This window comes from Hemibagrus wyckioides, linkage group LG12 (assembly GCF_019097595.1).
Source record: "Hemibagrus wyckioides isolate EC202008001 linkage group LG12, SWU_Hwy_1.0, whole genome shotgun sequence".
Lineage (NCBI taxonomy): Eukaryota > Metazoa > Chordata > Actinopteri > Siluriformes > Bagridae > Hemibagrus > Hemibagrus wyckioides.
In genome coordinates, this window is record NC_080721.1 from 7,381,057 (window position 1) to 7,392,299 (window position 11,243).

The 11,243-nt window shown below is 38.3% G+C and overlaps 1 protein-coding gene across 5 annotated transcripts in view; it reads left to right on the forward strand.

The window, feature by feature from the left end:
* The window catches only part of col16a1 (collagen, type XVI, alpha 1), a 95,212-nt gene that overhangs the window by 81,086 nt on the left and 2,883 nt on the right, over positions 1 to 11,243 (forward strand). For all 5 annotated transcript variants that reach the window (XM_058405266.1, XM_058405269.1, XM_058405267.1 and 2 more), the window contains 23 exons: positions 1,465 to 1,509; positions 2,050 to 2,094; positions 3,503 to 3,556; positions 3,649 to 3,702; positions 3,910 to 3,963; positions 4,659 to 4,703; positions 4,841 to 4,894; positions 5,046 to 5,081; positions 5,166 to 5,228; positions 5,484 to 5,555; positions 5,758 to 5,811; positions 6,246 to 6,290; positions 6,490 to 6,534; positions 6,695 to 6,748; positions 7,820 to 7,873; positions 8,005 to 8,055; positions 8,162 to 8,251; positions 8,398 to 8,433; positions 8,565 to 8,609; positions 9,851 to 10,048; positions 10,218 to 10,281; positions 10,553 to 10,729; positions 10,833 to 10,910. In XM_058405266.1, the coding sequence (XP_058261249.1) occupies positions 1,465 to 1,509; positions 2,050 to 2,094; positions 3,503 to 3,556; positions 3,649 to 3,702; positions 3,910 to 3,963; positions 4,659 to 4,703; positions 4,841 to 4,894; positions 5,046 to 5,081; positions 5,166 to 5,228; positions 5,484 to 5,555; positions 5,758 to 5,811; positions 6,246 to 6,290; positions 6,490 to 6,534; positions 6,695 to 6,748; positions 7,820 to 7,873; positions 8,005 to 8,055; positions 8,162 to 8,251; positions 8,398 to 8,433; positions 8,565 to 8,609; positions 9,851 to 10,048; positions 10,218 to 10,281; positions 10,553 to 10,729; positions 10,833 to 10,910 (1,513 nt within the window). The remainder of the gene's footprint in view (positions 1 to 1,464; positions 1,510 to 2,049; positions 2,095 to 3,502; positions 3,557 to 3,648; positions 3,703 to 3,909; positions 3,964 to 4,658; positions 4,704 to 4,840; positions 4,895 to 5,045; positions 5,082 to 5,165; positions 5,229 to 5,483; positions 5,556 to 5,757; positions 5,812 to 6,245; positions 6,291 to 6,489; positions 6,535 to 6,694; positions 6,749 to 7,819; positions 7,874 to 8,004; positions 8,056 to 8,161; positions 8,252 to 8,397; positions 8,434 to 8,564; positions 8,610 to 9,850; positions 10,049 to 10,217; positions 10,282 to 10,552; positions 10,730 to 10,832; positions 10,911 to 11,243) is intronic.

Here is an 11,243-nt window from a genome sequence, read left to right on the forward strand (position 1 = left end):
AGTCAAACATTGTTCTGAACTCTAAGGTTTAATCCGTTGATCATGCCTTAAGAGGGCACAAACATCTTGAAGCAGAGTGGCAAGCCTGAGGGTGCCATGTGGCAAGACCATTTGGCTATGACAGTTTCTAGCTTCTGAGACCTGTGTTCTTTCTTTCCAGGGACTCTTTGGCCATAGGCTCAAAGACCAACTTTGGCACATATGGGTTGAATTGCATGTGAGCGGGAGTGCAGACTGTGCTATCCACACTTGGCACCGACCATAAACCAGATTGGCAGAGAGGGTCCATGCATCCTGGCCTTGGGGTCCCACTGCCAGGAGCGAGGTTGTGATAAGCTCCTTCAGAGAGGGGTCAAAAGCAGCTGATCAGAGTGATCCACTCAAAATGGCTAATGTGAGGCATGTCATAAACCCTCACCAAAATGTCAATAACAAGCTGCTTGTAATCCAAAATGTTAGCTTAGGCATATGCCACAGAGCCTGGGCACATCATTGTGTAAAGTCTTAAAAGTTCTTTCAGGCTCTAAATATAGTCTTCATTTTGTAGCCAAGTGAAATCCTTTGTGACCGGTACCATGCAGAAGAGAATATTGGGTGCTATGAGCTGCACAGGGCATGGAACCTGGTAGAGGCTAATTTTTATTTGAGCCACATCTGATGCAGTTATCTACATACCTTGAAAGAGACTCTGATTGCCTTCTTAGCTTATTGCTCTGCTTATCAGTTGTTGTCAGGCATAGACGTTTACGATAAGCAGACACTTGAATCAAATTTGACTCAGAATCAGGGTCTATCTTGCAATCATATACATTGTTTTGGCATTGGCATCGAGTCAGCTCGAGAAACGTCCAAACCTGGAACTGTTTCTCTAAAATAACCAATGCAGAATTAGTGGACACACGTTGCCTGGTGCAAAGGGTGCTTAGCAGAGAAATCTTGATTCCAACCCCAGTGTTGCACTCTACCTACAATATTATGTTAGTGATAAGCCATATTTCAAGCCAGTGGCCTGCGCTTTATCTATGTGGTGAAGTGCGGGACGGCACAACAGAGTTGTCGAGGTAATGCAGTGATGCTGCTTACATAGCAAGCTCAACAAGCAGGACAGTTGCGTTATATTGAGGGAAGCCACTCAACCGCATTATGCCCACTTAGCCACAGGCCCTCTAGTCGGGAGTCTGAGGGTGCTGGAGGACCGAACCAAAGGATAGACACAGTTGGCTTCTAACTATTAGCAGGCTCTTAACTACCTACTATCTCTTTTCTAGATAATCTTCTTTTATGATAAGTTTGTTAAAGATACACATCTTTTAATATTTGATCATGATCTAATTAGATTTAAATATTAGAGGATGTCTTCAGCAAAGAGACTGGTCATCTCTCTTGTACTGCATTTGAAAATGTAAATATTGTATCATTTGTTTATATATGGTACCCTGCTCTGTGTCATGTTCTGTCTTCTAGGGGGACAGGGGTGAGCGGGGTCCATCTGGTCTTCCTGGAACCCCAGTAAGTCTGTGGTTTTCATTTTGAAGTTTTTGACAATAGCAAATCTTTTCTTTCCTTGTTACCTCTGTCTATCTCTGTCAAAAATATTGACTATATTTCCGTCTTCTCCATGCTTATCAAAGACCAGATGGTGAAAACCTGTGTCATTACTGAGCAAAAACATTCTCGTTTTAGAAGTGGAGCGGACGCTGGAGTGCTCTTCATGCCTCGATTTGGCCATTAACATTTAGTCCCACTGCACTCTGCTTGTTTACGCAGGCCAGTTTGTTTCAGTTTGCCTGTTTTCTATTGGGAAGAATAAAAATAGAGAAAACAGCCATTGGTTTTTGTAGTGAGACCACAGAGCCCTCTTGTGTTTCACTTTAAAAGTGCAATGAGCCAAGAAATGAAGAAGGGGACATTTGAGTAAGGACTATTTAAAGGATAATGTGCGAGATATTCCAGTCTGCTTTATTCAGATTTGATTATTACTGTTTTCAGTCAAGTGTTTATCTTTAAATATTTAATCATCTCTTTTCCTATACCTCTCTTGTTCTTTAGGGTAATATTGGATTCCCTGGTCCTCAAGGCTCCCCTGGACTCCCGGTAAGTGTAGTTCACACCAGTACATACCAGTTCAATTGCATTCTTCTTAAACTTTTCTATCCTGCAGTGCCAGTAATCAAAGTGCAAAAAAATAGAGGCAAAGTGTTGTGTTCATGAAAAACATGGAGTTGAGCATGTTGTTAGCAGACTACCTGTAATCATTATCTGAATGTTTGGTATTAACAGAGTTTTGGGTTTTGAGACATAAGTGCAGTTTATGCCAGCATGGTTTCTGTTTTCATTGTGGCCTACTGTGACGTCTGCTCTATCTGCACTCTTTCATTTACATCAGTAGACATTGAAATGTTTGAAATTTGCTGGCATGACTTTTCTCTTTAAGCAGAGTAAGGCAGGAAAACGGGACAGTTAAGATTCTTGTTTCCTGAACTGAAATTTTCTATGGCATTGATATGCAAATTGGCGGCGTTGCTTAGCCTCTAGGTGTCTCGTCAACAAGCTTTAAGATTACAAGAAAGTGAGACTGTCAAAAACACAGCTGTTGAAGGTTTTTCATTTCACCTTCTGGGTTGTGAAGAATAGGTTCGAGTATTGCATATAACCTAAAGATTGACCTGTTGAACCATTTCGATCAATAGCCCACACATCCCCGAAAGAGCTGCACACTTTTCGACTCACTGTGTCTGTCACTTTTTTTTTTACAAACTTGCCTAGGTGTTTTTCACTTGTTTTAACTTCACTGTAGCTTAGAACAGATCTGTTACATGGAGCTGACTATAGGCACTTAGGAGCTTCATGTTGATATCTTTCCACAGTAAGCTTTTATCGATAAAACCATTAGCGATATCCTCGTGCAGGAAGACGTTTAATGGATAACGCTATCTGATATTTAGTTCAGGTGCACATATCTTTCATTATACATCTGCTATAGCCAATAGGTACGTTTTGGCTTCTGTGATAATAAAGGTAATATCTCTGCATCATTTGTTTGTTTACATGGAATACATGGTGGTGGGATCAATAATTCATCCACCCCATTACTGGGTCTCGCTTAGGAAGTAAGTAATGAGATGGTGTCAGGATTCAGCGCAGCGCATTAGCACCGAGCCCAGCAGAAATGAGATCTGAATGGCAAGACGCCATTATAATCCTCTGAAATCACGATGCAGAACGCAAAGCTATCTGAGAGATCCGGAAACGGCTGCTTTTAAACTGTGGTTGATGGTTGCATTACTGTACTGTGTTACCTTTATACACATGCTGTTATTTCAGCATGGTATCACAAAAGCAAATTCCCACATTCCAATTGTATTAAAGTCATGGTTGCAGAGAGAGGACCAGGTTAGGTATTGCAGCTTTTCTTCTGACTTCATTCAGGTTCAGATTCCTGTAACAAATCCTTTCAGTCATTTCATAACTTTAAGTTGTTTTTTTTTTTTACAAATTATAGGGTCAGCAAGGTGAAAGAGGACCTCAAGGACTTCCGGGACTGAAAGGAGAACAGGTTTTTCGTTTGCATAAATATTCTACAAATATTATTTTAAATCTATATTGTTCTTTATTATATTTTCCTGATTTGTTTTGTTTGTTTTCCAGGGTCCATCTGGAACTCCTGGATACCCAGGAACCATGGGACCACCTGGACTTCCAGTAAGTAGCTCTACTTTTCCCTAGATACAATATTTTGCTGACATACTATATATTTGTTTGTTTGTTTTTCCACCCAGTATGTGGACAATTGTGTTTGTAATTGATGGGGTTATATTAAGGGCTGTTATATTAAATAATGCCCTAATTAGTTGCATGTGTCCTAGTCTGTATGATGAGCTAACACATTTTTTACCTCTGTTGCTTTAGGGACTTAAAGGAGAACGAGGAAACCCAGGCTCCTCAGGACAGAAAGGAGAATCAGTAAGAATAAGAAATTAAGAAATTAAGCACAATTGGACTTGCTGTTAAGGGAAAATAATCCTCTGTCAGTGGTGTGATTTGAAGGTGTGGGCCGTTATTACTGATTATTTTCTAAATACAGCACTTCATGAAGTGTCTTATTCCTCTTATTTCACAGCAGACTGCCAATTAATGCGTTTATCTATTTATAGTTACATTTAAACTACATTATCATGATATTTATATTATATTTTGTTACTGAGGAACCTAAAAGTGCAAAGTTCTCTGTCTTGATGACTCTTTCTGAGGATTATGAAGCACCGAACCTGGAGACTGCGTTGAGGATTGTTAAACATTTTCTTATACCATATCAAATATGATGTTGTTGTTGTTAATTAAGAATAATTTTTTATCAATTTATTAGCATTCTATGATTATATGGATTATCCATCTATATCCATATACCTATGGATATAGTTGGATATATATCTATATCCGTATCCAAGTCTTTGTGAGTAAATGATAGCATATGTGGGAATTAACCAGGGCATCATGCTATATTTTGAATTCTAGCAGTCAGAATGTTGCTATTTTCTGTAAAAATTAATCATCACCAATCATATTTGTGAATTTATAATTGCTTTGGTATTTAATAATCTTCACACAAGCAGACACAGAAGTGAAGCTAATAACTCATCTTTGGTTTGTGCCTTCAGGGCCCACCAGGATTTCCAGGTCATCAGGGACCACAAGGCCTCGCTGTAAGAAAGCACTCTCTCTACCTGCATGATAAAACATGGCTGTTCATCACTTCTGTACAGTCTTGTTTACACAGTTATACAACTGCTGTATATTTTATCTAAGTTTCATGTAAAGATGTCTGTGTGTATGTGTGTAGGGTCCCAAAGGAGAAGTGGGAGTGACAGGACCCATGGGAGCGAAGGGAGATCAGGTAAGATAGTATCACTCAACTTGTATCAAACAGCTTTGGTCTTAAAAAAGACTTCTGATGTCTGCCACATTTTCCTGATTTTTTTTTTTTTTTTTTTAGCTCTAGCACTTTTCAACAATCCAGCTATATCTATTATTTTGTTTCTTTATAGGGTTTTCCAGGACCGCCGGGATTCCCAGGACAACAGGTAGAAATAGATTTCTGAGGCGTTGTTTATATTGTATTGCTTGTCTATGGATCTCCAGGGACTAAAAGCCAATTGCATGTTTAGGGAGCTCCAGGAATCCCAGGAAAAATCGGTCCTGCTGGACCACCAGGACCAAAGGCAGATCAAGTAAGTAGTATTATTAAATTAGGTTATTTTAATAGACGAGAGATGATATGGTGCTGAATCTCTGGTACCCTTCAGGCAACTCATACGCTGACATTATTTTTCAGTATATTGCTAAAATATGCTAGTAAATATAGTTTAATTTTGGTTATTATATATTTTAACAGTTACAAATGTAATAGAAATAGTATCCTAGCATTTAGCTGTTTTCATTGTTTTCTGTCTGTGTAATTTAATCAGTTATTTCTGTTCTTCTAGGGGAGTCCAGGACTTCAGGGTCAACAGGGACCTACAGGCCCTCCAGGATCCCCTGGAGCACCAGGATTGCAGGTAAGGTGCCAGGAAAATCTCTGAAACTGTAGCATCTGTAAAGCTGACATGGCACGGAGAATTCTACAGAGAATAGCCAATGTCCTGGGGAAGTATTTAGTAAAGATGTACAGCCCGAAGTGTTCTGTAACTAAATGTGTTTGTCGTTTGTTTGCACTTGTTTATGCATGTGTGTTTGTGCTTGGCTTTCAAATCTGTGCAGGGTGCACCTGGGATGGATGGCCTTGATGGGAAAGATGGAAAACCGGGACTGAGGGTTAGAATTGCACATTGCTTGTTTCAGATGTTTATCCTGTACTATTTCTGAAAGCTCAAACACCTTTTCTTTGTTCAGGTTTAAGATTTATGGAAATAATTTGGCTTATTTATTATTAGTTTTAGCCTAATTTGTTTATTGCTAGGTTTAAGTAATGATTTTATTAAAATTACTTTATTTACCTTCTTTTATTTAATAACTCTTATTTTTTAGGTTAAATTTTAGGTTGGATATTGTGTTAACTTTTTAAAGTCTTAAATATTTGAAATAATAATTATTAATATTTGAATATGGAATCTATCTATATATCTATCTACCTGTTCTATTATTATTATTATTATTATTATTATTATTATTATTATTATTATTATTATTATTATTATTATTATTATTATCATTATCATTATCATTATCATCTATCCCTTAACCTACAGGGTGATCCGGGTATACCTGGCCCTATTGGCCCCAGGGGAATCCCGGTATGTGTGAGGATATTCATCTATTCATCTATTCTTGATTAAGGAATCAATTCTTTTATCTCAGTAGCAGATTAATAGCATATCACGTCTGGACATTAAATCTTCTCACAAAAATTCAGATTTGAACTTGACAGATGGCTTGTTTGCCTGTGTCTCTGCCTGTTACATGCTGATGAATTGGTGCTTTTCTTCATGGCAGGGATTCAAAGGCATAAAAGGACACACAGGCCTTCCAGGACTAAAAGTGAGAAATGGTTTATTCATTTTATCATTGTTTTTTAATGCACACAAACTAATTCTCTCTTCTCAGCTCTTCTTGTTTTAGCTCTTAAAACAATAGCAAAATATACCCTTTATTTTCCTTTAAATTGTCAGCCATCTGTAAACTGTTTTGTTTTATGTAGGGAGATATCGGACCTCAAGGCCCACCTGGAGCAGCAGGTAGACCAGGACTTGAGGTGGGTTCTGATTTTTCTGTAACATCAGGCTTAACTATGGCATTTAGTTACAACAGATGATCGATCTTCAGCACACAGAATGTGTGATCAGTAACACACAGCTCAATATGTATTGCTTGTAGAATATGTATTCCTAAGCATGGATCAGTCATGCGAATGAAGAAGAAGTTTAAGTTTAACAAGCAATGAGCATTGAGACAAGGACACTTCACCCTGTCCTCACTTGCCAGCTTCTGAATTTTTTCTCGAGTCAAGTTGTTTTTGGAGATTTTGAAGCAGGGATAAAAGGCTACAGCCATCAGGGAATACTGTTTCCATGAAATGGTGTACATGGTCTGCAACGTTGTTTAGGTAGGTGGAAAGTGTCAAGGATACTAGATACTGACCACTGCAGACCGGGAACACCCCACAAGAGCTGCAGTTTTGCAGATGCTCTGATCCAGTGGTCTAGCCATCACAATTAGGCCCTTGTCAAACTCGCTCGAATCCTTATGCTTGCCCATTTGTCCTGGTTCTAACACATCAACTCTGAGGACAAAATGTTCACTTGCTGCCTGATATATCCCACCTACTAACAGGTGCCATGATGAGGAGGTGATCAGTGTTATTCACTTCACCTCTCACTGCTCATAATGTTATGGCAGATCAGTGTACCTCTGTTAAGTCTCTAGTTATGTCTGAGGTCTGAATGATCATGTCCACAGTTTCAGAATTTCAGCAACTCTCTTTCCGCTGGCGTATCTCAAGACTGAATGCAGAACTGCATGATCAGGGCTGGGCAATCCATAGTTAAGATCACAAACTAGGGAAGACGAATAGGAGGTTGAGTTCAACAAAAATCATCATTCTGTATTATTTTTATATTCATTTCTTAGTCTCAAGTAAAAATGACCAAAGCCTTTTGTTGCTAATATAAATGTGATATATGTTTTTAAATATATACTGATATAATTTCTCCTTTAATAAACTCTGTATCCTGGTAGAATCTAAAGTTCAAAGTCAAAATTGTTACAGCTTTTATTTTCTGTAGATGAATTATAAAATTCTTCTGTCTTTGGTCCATTCTTACAGGGTGACCCTGGTCCACCAGGACCACATGGACCACCTGGTGCTCCAGGACATCTGGTAACTGTTAAACAATTCCTTCTTTGCTTTCATCTTTGCTTCCTTCTTAAAAAAAATAAATAAATAAAAATAAATGAAAGCACAAATGACAACATATGTGCTGTTAAGTGTTTACCTAATTCTCTCTGCAGGGTTCTGCAGGTCCCCCAGGTCCACCAGGACCAGCTGGAGCTCCCGGCACGGTGAGTGATCAAGCCAAACAAGACTTTTTTAATGTGCTAATAATAAGCTGGTATGATTAACATATAATAAACATGTTTGAAGAATAATCCTACTGTTAACATGCAGGGTATTCAAGGTGACAAGGGGGAGGCCGGAGAAAGAGGGCTGCCAGGAATGCCTGGGCCTCCAGGGGCCCCTGGGCATCCAGGACAGATGGTCAGTATTTGTAATTATTTAAAAACTGGTCATAAATTCACACTTAAATTTCACACTTATTTTTATTAAACTGAAAATTTATTTATTTATTTATTTATTTATTTATTTATTTATTTATTTATTTATTGTGCTTTGATTTGTCTCAGGGAGAACCAGGCAGTGATGGTGCAGCAGGGAAAGATGTAAGTCATGTTTCTTATTGCTCTAAGCCTCTTTTTGTTGTCAGTTACATAGCCACATTACCTGCGTGTTTCTAAAAGATTTAAATTGACTAATCATTTTCTATCATGTACCTTTTTAATCTGGTGTTAAGGGAGCACCAGGTCTGCCTGGAGAATCTGGTACACATGGACAGAAGGTGTGTATGTGTGTGTGTGTTATTCTTTTATACAGTACACCCATCATACTTTTCCCTCAGCTATGTTCAGCCTCACAGTCGTCATACTGAATGATTGTAGCTGTTGCTCTAACTGCAGAGATAGAGAACTGAGCATTTCACCTGCTCAAAAGTACTTGTTTGGTATTAGATTAGTTTCCAATTTTGCCATAATGATTCTTCTGACTTAATGAATGTGTTGGTATAATCAATCCTGCCACAGACATTATTTAAAAAAAAATCATTTTATATTCATTTCATATCACATCAGTTAGATTTTTCTATGGAGCTCTACCACATCTATACTTTTGTCTCACATTGCAGTTCTTCTGACAAAGATTTACCTCCTTTATTAGACATTATTTGCTGTATTATGCATTATTATTATAACTTATTATCATAAATGCTTCATCAAACTTCAAGACAAGGCTGCAGAGAACTGTAATTGTTTCATCAAATATTAATTTATTAGATGCAAAGGACTTCATGGACCTGGCTTTGTTACTGACTGACACAAAGACTGACTCACTGACCGAATGACTTACTGAATATTCAGAAGATATATAGAGTAAAATATAGAGCTGGGAGTTAATTGGGAGCTGTTATGAACTACAAAAGTATTGCAGTATAAACAGAAAAAAAAAGTAAGTTTCAGCGTAGCCCTAATTTAAACTCAGCTATTATGTTCAAGTGCACTTTATGCCAATCTGCAGAAGTGCACTGTTAGTAATGGTACATATAAATGTAAGGGATCATTAAATAAAGTACAACTTAGCTATTTGTAACATTTGGTGAGTAGGAGTGCAAAAAGCTTTATTTTATATATGTTATACTTCACATGTTATTGGAGCAAATCTAAGAATCATACTGGGGTTTGAAACAAAGCCAGGCTAAGTTAAAGAAACTGGAATAGGATTTAAAGGAGGAGAATGCAGAACTAGGCTTGAAATACAGAATCAAGGCTTAGACTTCTGGAAAAAAGCATTGCATGACTATACAGCAAGCGGCGAGACACAGAGGACATAAACAAACTAATCAAGAACTAACACAAAACAGGTGAACATGATCAGGCAACAAGCCACTGTGATGCAATGAAGGAAATCCTGTTTTATAGTGGTCAACATACCTAGCCGGTGTTTATCACAGAACTATGATTAAGACTAAACAGTATACTTAATGTTTAAACGTTCATATTTCATGCCACTGTGTGTTTCCTCCTGCAGGGTGAGGCAGGGACTCCAGGCCAGAGGGGTCCTCCAGGAGAACGTGGTCGTCCTGGACCCCCTGGAGGAGCAGCATACCAATCTAAAGACTCTGGATTAGGACTAATGGGACCTTCTGGTCCCCGTGGAGAGAGAGGAAGCCCTGGAGCACCTGGACAATCTGGACCTGCTGGACCACCAGGAATGCCAGGAAACGATGTAAGGCACTCTCTTTTCTCAGCAAAATAAATGGAAACCCCAGGCCAAGCTTTAGAATCGTTTCATAAAGATTTGTAGGGAATTTGATATCATTGTTTATTCACAGATTTTGCAGGTTTTGTTGGACAGTAAAGAGTTGCATTGTTTATGTAATTATCTTCTTTTTCAGGCTGTTGTCAACTATGATGAGATCAGGTCTTTCATCAGACAGCAGGTTATCAAGATCTTTGATGGTAAGACCAAATTCTGGTAGCCAAGAATAAAATGAGAAATGAGAGAGTTCTACAAAAATGAATTCAAGTTTAAAATTGGCTTCTAATGCTGTCTAAATTGCAGTCATACTGAGAACCTGAAATTAATGTTGAAATTATTTAGAAATAATCAATAGTCAAACTGGTAATGTCATTATTCTGGTTAGGAGCAGCACTGAGTATTATTGTTTTTTGTATGTGTATTAAAGTCATTTGTCCCTGACTAATGCTTCACCTGCACTCATCTCCTCAGAGCGAATGGCTTATTACATGTCACGCATGCAGATGCCAGTAGAAATGGTAGCATCCCCAGGCAGACCTGGACCCCCAGGCAAAGACGGCACTCCAGGAAGAGCAGGAGCTCCAGGGGTTCCAGGCCGTCCGGGACAGATCGGGCGAGAGGGTAGACAAGGACCTGTGGGCCCTCAGGGTAAAATGAGCTCTCTTCTAATTTTTCAACAAATTAAGTAGACTACTCTCTTAAGATGAGTGCTTGACTTCTGGCTAGAATGGATTTCTGTTTGCATCTGCAGGTCCTCCAGGTATCAAGGGAGATAAAGGAGATAAAGGTGTGGGAGAGATGGGAGACAGCGGACCCCCTGGGGCTCCAGGTTAGAATGTGGTAATCTGTAATCTTAAGAATGCAAAGGTTAAATTTTTTTACCAGATATGAAAAAGTAATACAAAACATTGCTCATTATTATTGCTAATTATTATTTATTAATTATTATGAGCAATTCTTGTATATCTGAATATACATGCATTTAATAGTAATAAAGTTCTTTAGGCATCAACATAACAAGGTTCAATTTTTATTTCTCTTGAAGTCACAAATTATTAGCTTTAAAAGAAGTTTAAAAAAAAATTAAGCTTGTTATGTTACCAAGAAACCAGAAGCTACAGGAAAAATGAGTGACCATTACGAAGCACTAACACTGGAGACT